The sequence below is a fragment of the Vidua macroura genome, chromosome 2, assembly GCF_024509145.1.
Source record: "Vidua macroura isolate BioBank_ID:100142 chromosome 2, ASM2450914v1, whole genome shotgun sequence".
NCBI classification, from domain to species: Eukaryota; Metazoa; Chordata; class Aves; order Passeriformes; family Viduidae; genus Vidua; species Vidua macroura.
Window position 1 is genome coordinate 74,435,677 of NC_071572.1, and position 13,670 is coordinate 74,449,346.

The 13,670-nt window shown below is 47.4% G+C and overlaps 1 gene segment (V, D, J or C); it reads right to left on the reverse strand.

Annotated features, from left to right (window-relative positions):
• Positions 1–1,285: 1,285 nt before the first annotated feature.
• On the reverse strand, positions 1,286–2,083 carry LOC128803147 (T cell receptor beta variable 30-like). The segment is given in 2 exon segments: positions 1,286–1,609; positions 2,041–2,083. Coding segments are annotated over 2 exon segments (367 nt in total).
• Between the last annotated feature and the right edge of the window lie 11,587 nt (positions 2,084–13,670).

Consider the following 13,670-nt stretch of genomic DNA (forward strand, 5'->3'; position numbering starts at 1 on the left):
GTGCACAAGCAGCTGGAAGGGAGCATTTCCAGGACAGCAGACTCAGACTGGCTAAAAGGATATTTCCTCCCATTCAACATGATGCTCAGTATGGAAACTGAGGGGAGCTGACCAGGTGCTGCCTGTCACTGCTCAGGGATGAGCTAGGCACAGGGTCAGTGAGTGGGGAGTATTGTGCATCCCATGGATTATCTTAAGTTTCATTTCTCTCTTTTTTCCTTTTTATTTACTCCCATTATTGCTCTGTTTGGATCTCAACCTGTAAGTTCTACCCGGGGAAGGGTGTAGTGAGTGAGTGGCTGTAACACGTAGTGGCTGACTGGGCTTAAACCACAAGAACTTGAGCACCAGACAGCAGCTCGTGTGCTCACAGCTATGGCATGTGCTGCAGCTCCCCTGACCAAGGCTGTGCTTCACACTCCAGGAAGGAATTTCCAGCTTCTGTTCTTGATGGATGATGAAAAATTAGGTGAGGATTCCCCCAGACCTTTGCTCTCTGTTTTAAACCAGAGAGAAAGAGGAATAAGCAAGTCAGGGCAGCCCTCGTGACTTTCAGCAAGCAGCAGGAGATGTGGTGGATGGGCCAGACCAGATGCTTGAAAACACCAACCATCCCTGCTGAAAACTCCACTCGGACTTCTTCCTCCCGGTCCTTGTCCTGGTCACCAGGGACATTCCATGGCTAACCAGGGCAGTCTTCTGCTGTGGGCAGGGACAATTCTCAAACATCAGAGTGTGCAGGTCACAGGGTAGTGGTGTAACTTGGGCTGTGTGCCGATTCCCTGGAGACCACTGGGGCCAAGCACCTGTGGGCCTTGTCTTTCCAGCTGGTGGAGAGGGAAAACACAGTGTGAACTATTCCACATCCTGCTTCCCACACCATGAATTGATGGAACAGATTGTAAGGAAGGAGTGATGGATGAGGAAGGAAGGAAGAAATGGGAATGGACCAGGTAGGAGAAGACAGAGAGGAAAGTCAGGGACACAGACAGAAAAACATGAAAAGAGGAAAGTGAGAAGCAGTCTGTGAATGGCAGAAAAATGAGGTGAGACAGTGAGGACAAGAAGAAAGCAGAGTCAGAAGGTGATTCAGAGATGGGAAAGAACAGAAAAGCAGCTAGAGACCATGCTAAAGACAGACAGATGGACAGACAGGTGGACAGATAGACAGTCATGCCATGTTTTTCCTGAACAGCTGGAGGGCAAGTAAGAAAACAAGGTTCTGTCAAACACAGGGCTCAGGGTGTGCTGGTGGCAGATCCCTGTTTACCTGGAAAGGTTTGTGCTATGCTGCACCTGCCTTTGAGTCTCTGTGGATCTTGTTCAGCACAGAAATATGTGCCTGTGTCATTGAGCAGGGCATGCTCTATCTTCACAGATAAATGGTTGTTCCTAGTCCCATTACTCTGGAAGCGATTTTTGAATTCTTTCTCAATATCTGCTTTGCCACCTTCCACTGAATATACAACCAACTGCATACTGGCATCCTTCTCCACAGGTAACTTGTACCAGTACATGGTCTTGACAACATTCCCCAATCCAGAACATTCCAGAGTCACGGTGTCTCCCACTCGGACGACAGTATCTGGGGATTGCTGAAGCGCCCAGCCTGGAAAGACAGGAGATGAAAGGTGGAAAGTGAAATGCATTGAACAAGAGAAAAATACACATCCTTGAAGCATGAATAGAATGCCACTAGGATATCAGAAAGCTATGGGACAGTGCCGTCTTTCTCTGAAAAATGATACATATTATGAAGAAACCCCCACCAAACCAGCTTCAAATGCAACAGCAAATATGTTTGGAGAAGAAATGACTTTGATACTGTTAAGCAAAATATTAAAAAGGGCAGGAAACACCAAATTTTCAGTCTTCCAGACTTTCCTGATCCAATAGCTAGTGGAAAGGCTCACCCGGTTCATTGCCCACCTTCCCCCCTGGAAGCCTTGGGAAAGGGGCACTGCCAGGAAGTGGGAGCACAGCTGAGGATGCGGCAGCAGCTCCAGTGCAGCTGCTCAAGAGGAAGGGAAGCCCACTTACCCACAGGGAGCAGCATGGCCACAAGGAACCACTGGAAATCCATAGAGAAAATCCCCTCCTTCCAGCCACCTGCCCCTGGTGACAGCACAGACACAGAGATGTGTAAAGAGGAGAGGTGGAGAGGAAGAGCTACGTCTCTCTGTGGTTGGGCAGGGGAGTGAGCGGGAGTCTGAAATGTCACAAGGCTGTTGGCTGTCCAGGAACGGTGGGGAATGACACCTGCAGGCAGTCATGAGGTGCTGGTACTCTGCTGCTCCGGCTCCCTGCTGCATGTGAACATGGCTGTGCAAGAGTAGGTGGGATTTCAGTAGGTGGCATAGTTCAGAGCTATCACGGAGCAGGATGGGGCTGTGTGGCAGCCTGAGCGTGTGCACAGGGATGCACAAAATGGCAGAAATTGATGGGAAGAGAAGGAGATCTTAGGAATGCATGTTTGTGTCTGTGTCCTGCTGTTTGTCTCCTCCCTAGCCGCCCTCACACTCACAGACTCCCAGCCCTGCAAGCTGCAATGTGGAATCACTGCTTGTCTGAGTCAGGCCTGACGTGATATCCAGGAGTGGGAATGGCTGCTGACCTGCCAAACGGGTGTCTCTTGGAGCCTGGCAGAGAATACTCCTGTAACGGGTCTCCTGTGACTCTAAAGGGGGATCTTAAGGAGAGTACAGGCTGCCTTTGCTTCCACAATGGGACTGCCCCTTGAGAGCCTGCACCTCAGAAGGATCTCTGAGGAGAAGGCTGTGCCCCACAGGATGTGCTGCTACACACTGACCTTCTCCATGCCAGAGAAGAACGGATACGCTTTCTGCCTCTTTATTGCAGCACTCTGCAATAGAGCACCAGGACACAAATGGACAAAGCTGGAGAAAACCATGTCCTCTTGACTGCACACAGCCTTGTTCACCTGCCCGAGGCAGTGGGACATCCCTGTAGGCAGGAAGAGGTCCTTGTACTTTGTGTGCACGGAGTTTGGGCACAGAGGTCTGACAGAGACTCTGTACATCCGTGCTGTGCTGTGAGCATGGCAGTGTGAGGCTGGCCCATACAGGACATCAAGTGATCCAGTTGCTCAAGGCTGTCCTGGGTTTTGCAGATGTAGCCTTGTGTCCTGTCAGCAGAGGAGAGCAGCAATGCATCCAGCTTTTCCCAAGACCTCTGCTGCAGTTCTGAGCGTGTCCCATTGCATTCAATTCCCCAAGCTGCCTAGAAAGATTCAGAGAAGACCCCAGATTTCTCCACAGAAGTGGGAGAAAAAAGCAAAGAGATTGGGCTACTCTTTGTTGAAACCCCAAATCCCCACACACCAGCAGCACTCCAATGGAGAGGAGGCTTTGCCTGATGTGTCCATGCAAAGGGTCTCCAATGACCTGGGGTGTGCAGAGGGCAGGGCAGTGTAGAGGGGGCCTTGAGTAAGACACGATACTTGAGGAGTTAGTGATGTTGAACAGGCATGGCTGCTATGGGGGGGCCCTGTGTTTAGGCCCTGAGAAGTGTGGACATTTGGGGATCTGCAGGGTGGGAACCACCTGGATTGCCCCATGCAGGCCTATGCTTTGTACGAGTGTCTGTTATGCAGGATAGAATCATGGGATGTGCCAGTGTCCTGGTTCAGGGCAAATTTGGGAGAGAACCCCCAAAGGGGGTCCTCTAGAATGTAGATTCAATTGGCCCCTCCCCCCAACCAGTTCAGGAAAAAATACTTCCTTGGAGAAAAAGTGGAAAAAACTGTTTATTAAACAAGAAAACTTAAACAATATTAAACAATGAAACTTGTTGCCGCTCTAAAAGAGAGACAAACTCAGAAAAATCCCCTCCCTGGGCTGTAGCTCAGCTCACTCAGTCTCTTATCAGGCCTTCTGGCACTGGAAATGCCGTGGCCCAGGCCTGACCTGCTGGGCTACAGGTGGGAGCTGCTGCTGCTCTTCTGGGTGTTCAGTCTAGAGCAGGTTTGAGCAGGTCCAAAGAAAAGGAAAAGCCACAGTCCAGGGAACTTCTTTGCCTCGGCTAGCTAAAGCTAACTAAAAAGCAAAGGAGAGCTCTGTCTCGCTGTCTGTCTGTCTCACAGTCCAGGAGCAGGAATGTGGAGGAGTGAGTGCAGTTTCTGAAAACAAACTCTGAGCTTCTTCTCCCCCCTTTTACTCTCAGTATAAGTCTTAAAGGTGCAAAACTTATTATTTAGCATAAACAGAACAGACAATTGGGGATAAAAGCATCTTATAATCGACTTAGGACATTTCACCCCTTATCCCATATCATCAGCTTGCTACTAAAACTAATATATATATTCTAACTCTACAAACACATCTAATATATAGCTATACAAAGATAATAGTAGTAACAGTCAGCAAACAGTGATATTTACACATAAGTTCTCACTTAACATTTAAATCTCCCTGAGGTACACATTGTATTTTTCTATCTTTCTACATTATCTACTATGTGCAACCTGGTCCTTGAGCAAAGTCAACTTTACGAATGGGTTTGTCTGTATTCATGGCAGAATTGATCTATACTGTCTTCTCTAACAAACCTCTGACATGTACTACTGGGACTTTGTTTCTATTTACTACATGCAAAGGCTCAGATTGGGCAGGGCCCACTCAATTGGTAGAGCTTCGGGCGTTAACTAACCAGGTGGCTTTTGCCAGATGCTGCTCTTAATTTTTGAAAGATCTTCTAGTTAATAATTTTAAGGTGGTTTTTAACAGTCTATTGTACTTCTCTACTTTGCCTGCAGCTGGTGTATGGTAGTGAATATGGTACACCCACTCAGTGCTATGTTCTTTAGCCCAGGTGTTGATAAGGCTGTTCTTGAAATCAGTCTTATTGTCTGACTCAATCTTCTCAGGGGTACTATGCCTCTAAAGGACATGCTTTTTAAGGTTCAGAATGGTGTTACGGGCTGTAGCATGAGGCACAGGGTAGGTTTCTAACTATCTTGTGGTGGTTTCTACTATTGTGAGTATGTAGCGCTTGCTTTGGCGTGTCTGCGGCAGTGTGATGTAGTCAATCTGCTAGGCCTCTCTATATGTGTACTTGGACTACTGCCCACCATACCATAGGGGCTTTACTTGCTTGGCTTGTTTGATGGTAGCACACATCTCACAGTCATGGATAACCTGAGAAATATTGTCCATGGTTAAATTTACTCCTCGGTCTCGTGCTCACTTAAAAGTGGCATCTCTATCTTGATGGCTTGAGGCATCACGGGCTTATCATGCTAGGAACAACTCCCCCTTGTGTTGCTAATCTAAGTCTATCTTTGACACCTTTATCTTTGCAGCCTGATCTACCTGCTGATTGTTTTGGTGCTCCTCACTGGCTCTGCTCTTGGGGACATGGGCATCTACATGGTGAACTTTTACAGGTAGTTTCCCTACCCTGGTAGCGATGTCTTTCTACTCATTAGCAGCTCAAATTGGTTTTCCTCTACCTTGCTAATTAGTCTTTTTCCACCTCTCCAGCCATCCCCACAGAGCATTGGTTACCTTCTATGAATCAGTGTAGAGGTAGAGCTTTGGCCACTTCTCTCTTTCTGCAATGTCTAGGGCTAGTTGAACAGCTTTGAGTTCAGCGAGTTGACTTGATCCACTCTCTCTTTCAGTAGCTTCTGCAACTTGCTGTGTGGGGCTCCATACGGCTGCTTTCTACTTTTGTTTCATTCCTATAATACGGCAAGAACTATCAGTGAAAACAGCATAACATGTCTCTTCTGCTGGTAGTTAGTTATATGGTGGCACTTCTTCAGCACATGTCACTTCTTGTTCCTCTTTATCAGTGAGACTAAAGTTTTCACTTTCTGGCTAGTTTGTAATTATCTCTAAAATCTCAGGGTGATTCAGTGTTCTAATCCGGGCACACTGTGTGATAAGAGCAATCCATTTGCTCCATGTAGCACTGGTGGCATGGTGGGTAGAGGGAACCTTTGCTTTGAACATCCATCCCAGTACTGGTAGTTGGGGTGTTAGGAGGAGTTGTACTTTAGTGTTAATCACCTCTGAGGCAGCTTGGACTCTTTCATAGGCTGCTAAAATTTCCTTTTCTGTTGGAGTATAGTTGGCTTTAGACCCTCTGTAGCTTCAACTCTAAAATCCTAATGGTCGGCCTCGAGTCTCACCAGGCACTTTCTGCTAAAGGCTGTAGGACAAACCATGGCTCCTGGCTGCAGAGTAGAGCACGTTCTTCACATCTGGTCCTGTCTTGACTGGGCTAAGGGCTACTGCATGAGCGATCTCCTGCTTGATCTGGGCAAAGGCTTGTTGCTGTTCAGGGCTCTAGTGGAAAGTGTTCTTGCGGGTGACTAGGTAGAGAGGGCTCACAGTCTGGCTGTACTCAGGAATATGTATTCTCTAAAAACTTATGGCACTTAGGAAAGCTTGTGTTTCCTTCTTGCTGGTTGGTGGAGACATCGCTGTGATTTTGTTTATGATATCGGTGGGAATCTGATGCCGTCTATTTTGCCACTTCACTCCCAGAAACTGGATTTCTTGAGCAGGTCCCTTGATTTTGCCCTTTTGATGGCAAAGCCGGCTTTCAGGAGAATCTGGATGATTTTCTCTCTTTTCTCAAACACTTCTGCTGCTGTCTTCCCCCACACAATGATGTTATTGATGTACTGCAGATATTCTGGAGCTTCATTCTTTTCTAGTGCAGCCTGGATCAGTCCATGGCAGATGGTAGGACTGTGCTTCCACCCCTGGGGCAGTCAGTTCCAGGTATACTGCACTCCCCTCCACGTAAAGGTAAACAGAGGCCTGCATTCTGTTGCTAGAGGAATGGGGAAAAATGCGTTAGCAATGTCAATAGTGGTGTACCACTTTGCTGCTTTGGACTCCAGCTTGTACTGGAGTTCCAGCATGTCTGGCACAGCAGCGCTCAGCGGTGGAGTTACTTTCATTCAAGGCATGATAGTCTACAGTCAGTCTCCATTCTCCTTCAGATTTACACACAGGCCAGATGTGGCTGTTGAAGGGAGAGTGGGTTTTGTTGACCACTCCTTGGCTTTCTAACTCACAGATCATTTTGTGGATGGGGATCATGGCATCTCAATTAATTCGGTACTGCCCGTGGTGCATTGTTGAGGTGGCAATTGGTACTTGTTGCTCTTCTACTTTCAGGAGTCTTACTGCAGATGGGTTTTCTGATAGTCTAGGTAAGCTGTTTAATTGCTTGATGCTCTCTGTCTCTACAGCAGCTATTCTAAATGCCCACTTGAGTCCCTTTGGGTCTTTGAAATACCTACTTCGGAGGAAGTCTATGCTTAAAATGCATGGGGCCTCTGGGCTAGTCATAATAGAGTGTTTCTTCTACTCATTTCCAGTCAGGCTCACCTCAGCTTCTACTAAAGTAAAATTCTGTGATCCTTCTGTTACATCAGCAATAGAAACAGATTCTATCCCCACATATCTTGATAGGATTAATGTGCGCTGCGCACCAGTGTCAACTAAAGCTTTATATTCTTGTGGTTCAGATGTGTCAGGCTAACGAATCTACACAGTCTAAAAACCATGGTTTTCTCTAGCCTCTACCTGGCTAGAGGCAGGGCTCCTCTAAGCTTGGTTATTCTTCTTTCCTGGGGCATATGTTTTGGAGGTTCCTTCAAGGAGATTGAAAATATCGTCATCATCATCATATATGGCAGTTCAGTTATGGGCTACTGGAGATGCTTCCCTTTTGGTGAAACTTCCTCTTGGAGTCTTGCCTTTCTTCAATTCACGCAACCGTTGTGTCAGAGTAGCAGTAGATTTTTTTCATCCCATCTCTTCATGTTTTCTCCACAATTGTGCAGGAAAAACCACAGCTCAGCTTGTGAGGTGTACCTTCTTTCCCCATCTGGGAAATGTCTGTGTTGGGTACCAGAACTTCTGATTTGTACTGCTGAGATTTGGGGAAAACCCTCTTTAATCTCCTCCCTGAGTTTCTTGTGGTTCTCCTCCATCTTGTCTTTTAATTTCTGTGGACGTGTTTCCACCGCTGCGATTCTGGCATGTGTTGGGCCATGTACAGCATCTGCATATGCTCGGAGCTTCTTGGCCATATCAGGCACGGTCTCTTCACTGTCATCCCACTTCATTATTGCTAAAGCAGAAGCATATTCTTGTGCCTAAGTCATACAAGTTTTCGCCACATCATGGATGTACATGGTACGAAGTCTGGATTTACAGTGGTTACATCATCTGAGAAGACAATCTCTGCCACTGCCATTTCTTGCAAGTGTTGAATTTCTTGTTCTATAGTCTTCCACTGGGTTTGCTGCATATAGAGATCATCTGCACACAGATATCTTTGTGCCACACTTCCCAGGACCCGTGCCTAGAGACTCTGAGAGTCAGCCCCCCTCGTTATGCTTTGGTCAATAACTGGATCATGTGACAGGGATCCTAAATGCCTTGCTTCATTACTGTCTAAAATTGTAGCCTCGCCTGCAGCATCCCAAAGACGGACTAACCAACTAACTATAGACTCATCAGGTCTTCGAGTGTAATCTTTTCTTAGGCCACGAAGGTCCTTCAGGGAATAGGACTTAATAGTGGCTTCCGATCTTATGTTAGTTGCTCTAACTCTAGCTTTTGTGTCAGTAATTGGCTTTGAGGGTCCTTCCCCTGGATCATCATTGTTGGTCACTGGCCAATTGGTTTTGCTTGTGTGCTTCTTTCCCACAGCGACTGCCAGTGGCTTAGGGTTACTGTCTGTTTTAGCTACAACTTGAGTAGCTGGGGTGTTGGCTGCAGCCTGAGTGGCTGGGGTAGCTGCTGGTTTATCTCCCTGCATCCCTGCCTCTATCTGCCACCCTACAGTATCTAGCAGGGTGCAATAAGCATAGGCTAGGGCCCAGCTTATTGCAATGAGCTTTTTCCCCTTAGAGTCATCATGGCACTTCTCTTTCAGGTATTTCCCCACCTCATCTGGGTTCTGAATTTGTTCACGTGGAAAATCCCACTCTACAGGGTCAGAAAATTCCTTCAGGGTTTGGCCCATATTTTCTTATTCTCTACACTACTCAGGATTTTCTACACTTGGGTCAGGGGTCTCATCAGCTCCTCTGGACATCTCAGCCCTCACTTAGAGAAGCTGCAGACTGTATAAAGGAAGTTTACCAGATTGAATACCAGAAAGATGGTCTCTTTAACATTCAGGGAAAACTGAACATTCTCAAAAAATGACATAACAGATTCAAAGGAGAAGAAGGAAAGGAGGGGCTGGAAAACCTCATCCCCTGCTCCTCCTCTAACAAACCGTGTGCAATTATTTGTGGATATTCTCAGCTCAGTCAGAGAGAAAGAGAAGGGTTTTCTGGCCAGGCGAGAGACTGGGAAGCAGTTGGGAAAGAATGTAAATAATTCTCTAATCTATCTTGTTGTTCACATTGTTTATAGATATGCTCTGCTACCGTGCGTCATTCACTGCACACCTATTGTGTGACATGTTTTTACTCTAAGACCAATGAAATTAATCCACACAATGTTTTCTCTATATAAAGTGGTGCATTTGAAATAAATCAGAGTTCATTCTTTTTGCCTTCGAACTTGGAGTCCTTTCGTTCCCATCCTGCTCAACAGCGACAACTATTAAACCCCCAAAACATACTACTGGAACTAGGATGCAGGGTAGGACGAAGAAACCATAAACCATACATATTTTGAACAGACTCCAGTATCTTTGTAAGCTCCCTATAAACCACTATCACCAAGGCAAGCGTAATAGCTATTTTAATCCATGCTCCTCTACTGTAAAAACTATGTGTAAGGGACAATAATATTAGTGACCAAAAAAGTACTAAAACTTCAAAGAACCCAAGAGACCAGAACCACATGAAGACCTCCACCCTAAAAGACATTATGAATTCAAGCAACATGGCTACTGACAGCTTTAACCCACTACAGAGTAAGCACAACCAACATGCAATAAATAAAGGTTTTTCCCATTTTCTCAGGCCCCGCAGTGGGTGCCAATAAACATATTTGCCCTGGTTCAGGGCGAATTTGGGAAAGAACCCCCAAAGAGGGGTAGAAGGCAGATTCAATTGGCCCCTCCCCCCAACCAGTTCAGGAAAAAATATTTCCTTGGAGAAAAAGTGGAAAAAACTGTTTATTAAACAAGAAAACTTAAACAATATTAAACAATGAAACTTGTTGCCGCTCTAAAAGAGAGACAAACTCAGAAAAATCCCCTCCCTGGGCTGTAGCTCAGCTCACTCAGTCTCTTATCAGGCCTTCTGGCACTGGAAATGCCGTGGCCCAGGCCTGACCTGCTGGGCTACAGGTGGGAGCTGCTGCTGCTCTTCTGGGTGTTCAGTCTAGAGCAGGTTTGAGCAGGTCCAAAGAAAAGGAAAAGCCACAGTCCAGGGAACTTCTTTGCCTCGGCTAGCTAAAGCTAACTAAAAAGCAAAGGAGAGCTCTGTCTCGCTGTCTGTCTGTCCGCAGACAACACAGTCCAGGAGCAGGAATGTGGAGGAGTGAGTGCAGTTTCTGAAAACAAACTCTGAGCTTCTTCACCCCCACTTCACTCCTGGAAAAAGTCTTAAAGGTGCAAAACTTATTATTCAGCAAAAACAGAACAGACAATTTGGGATAAAAGCATCATATAGTCAACCTAGGACAGCCAACTAAGAAGGGACCACAGGGGGTCACTGCTCCAACCTCCCTGCTCAAGCAGAGTCATCCCAGAGCACATGGCACAGAATTGTATCCAGATGGTTCCAGGATACCTCCCAATAGACTCTACAACTTCTTTGGGCAATCTGCTCCAGTGCACCGTCACTCACATTGCAAAGCTCTGACTTTAGATTCAGGTGGAACCTCACGTGCATCATTTTCTGCCCATTGCCTCTTGACCTAGTGCTTGGTATGACAGTGAAGAACCTGGCTCCACCTCTTGGGACCCTCCCTTCAGATACTTGTAGACATTGACGAGGTGGCCACTTAGTTGTTCCTTCTCAAGGCAGAACAGGCCCAGCACCCTCAGCCTTTGTGCACACTCCGCTCTACAAATCATCTACTAGTAGGTGCTCCACTCTACTAATCATCATTCATCTCCCCTCTTGAATATTCTCCAGGAGCTCCATCTCTCTTTTGTACCAAGGAGCCCAGAAATGGACACAACCCAGCAGATTTGCCTCACCAGGCCTGAGTGCAGCCTCGGCTCCCTCGCCCTGCTGACAGTGCTCTTCCTAATGCATCCCAGGACACCACTGGCTTCTTGGAGACCATGATACATTGCTGGCTCATGGACAGCTTCTTGTCCACCAGGACCCCCAGGTCCTTCTCTGAAGAGCTACTCAGCAGCAGATCAGCCCCCAGCCTGTACTGGGACACGGGAATATTTTTCCACACAAGGAATTTCTGAAGGTTCCTCTCTGTACATCCCTCCAACCTGTCATGGCCCATCTGAAGGGCTGCACAGCCCTCTGGGTTATCATCAATTCCTCCTAACTTGCTGTTATCAGTGAAGTTCCTGAGGAGACTCTCTACCCCTTCCCTGATGAACAGAACAATCTAACCTGTTGGAAATGTCTATTAGCTGCACAGCTTGCTAACATAACTTGTAATTTTTGTAGTATGTTTGCTGAAGATAAAACTGTATGTGGATCAAGGGCTGGAAGGCAGGTCGATCCTGCCCCAGACACCACTCTACATGGAGGAGTTAGGGATTCACATAACACTTTACCTGAGTAAGCACAGGCTTGTGCTCTGCTGTTCATATTCCTTGGCCACAGAACAACCACAGACAAGTCGTTGTAACAGAGGAGCGTGTGGGCAGCTCCCACATGGTACTGGCTACTTCCACACCTGCCAGGCCTTGCCTTTATCTACAGGTGCACCAAGAACTTCCCACACAAGCACTTGATGAGTTTGACAGTGAGAATTATGAGCAGGGTTGACTGGAGTTAAGTAAGATGAAGTCAGAGGAGTGCAGAATGAAGACAGAAAAAAGAAGGTAGGGATTGGAAGGGAGACAGAGAGGAGGAGAAGGGCTGAGAGAAGCAAGTGTAGTGGAAGTAAGACTTAAATGTAGAGGGAGGCCTAGAGTGGCAAGGAGACAAAAATGGACAAATAAACTGTCAGCATCTGAGAAGAGGAGGAAGGCAAGGTTAGGAAGCAGAGGAGCTAATGAGTGAGAAGTGATCACCCTGCCTTATGCAGCACTCACAGGGTGGAAAGCAGGTCCTGTATGTGCAGGAAGAAGTTTGTGCTCAGCTCCCTGAGCAGTCTCACCACTGTGTTCACTCTCAGCACAGTAGTATGTGCCAGAGTCATTGAGAAAGGCATGTTCTACTGAGAGGATGATTCTGTCTCCTTTTATCTTGCTGCTCTTGAAATGGCTCTCAAAACCCTTCTCCACCACTGCATTGCCACCTTCGACTGCATAAACCAACTGGATCAGACTGGAATTCTTCTCTGAGGGCAGCATGAACCAGTACATAGCTGTGCTGGAGGATTTCTTCTTGGAACATTCCAGATTCACGGACTGGCCTTCTTTTATCACCATGTCTGGAGACTGTTCCAGGGCTAATACTGGAAAGGAAAAGTAGGAGCAGTGAGGAGAAGGAAAAAATGGGAAAAATTTGAACTAGGCACTGTGGGTTGGTAGGGAAAGGGTGGGTAGAACTAGGGCGGCCAAGGGAGCAGTTCAAGGCATGGGACAGCTCTTCAGATCAGCAGGTGAATTTCCAATCTCTCCTCAATAGGCAAGATGCATTCCTGGACAGTTTGGACCAAAACCAGGAACCATCTACGGGCTGCAGAAAGAATGGCAAAAAGACAGCCATTGCAGAAGATTCAGGGATTCCTGCCCAACACATTGACTGCTTTTCCACAATGAAGAAAGCTCTGCAGAATAAAACACTGCCAGGAACTGGCTACACAGCTGGGAGAGCAGCAGCAGGATCAGTGGAGGTGCTCAGGGCTGCGTTGAGTTCACTTACCCAGAGGGGCCAGCATGGCCAAAAAGAACCAGCAGAGAACCATGGGGGAAATGCCCCTACCCTCTCAGCAACCTGCCTCTTGTGGCTGCCCAAAGATATGTGGAGTGGGAGCAGTGAGTGAGTGTGAGACATCTCGGGGTGGGGCCAGCCAAGAAATGAGAGAAGGCATTGGCTGGCTGGGAACCCTGGGGACTGACAGAGAGCATCTGTGCCATTGCCCCCTCTGCCCTGAGAATTGGCCTCTACAAGGAGTTTGGCAGGACCGAGCTTGTCCTCCAGTGGGGTGTAGAGGCTGCCGCTGGGATTCAGGCAGTGAGAGCACTGGGGTCTAGCAAGCAGCTGTACAGTGCAATTTCATTCACTCATGCTCTGCCAGGGGCTCCTCTGTGCTGTTCTGCTCACAGGCTGGGGAGACCCAGGCCACTGCAGCCTCTGCACTGCGCCCTCAGGTGTTTCTGCTCTGAAGAAAATCCATGTGTCCTCTGCTCCACAAAGTCTGCATGGGATTGTTGGGGAACCCAATGGGCACAGAGTTAAATAACATCTGGGACAGTGGCAAGAGTGAAAGGGACACAGGGAAGGAGTGACAGACCTTCTACCAAGGCCTGCTGGGAGCAGATTTCCCTCATTCTTCTCCTTCATGTGCCTAGAGATCTGCCTGACAATAGGGAAGGAGAAACAAGTGGAAATGGGTGAGGATCCCTGGTGG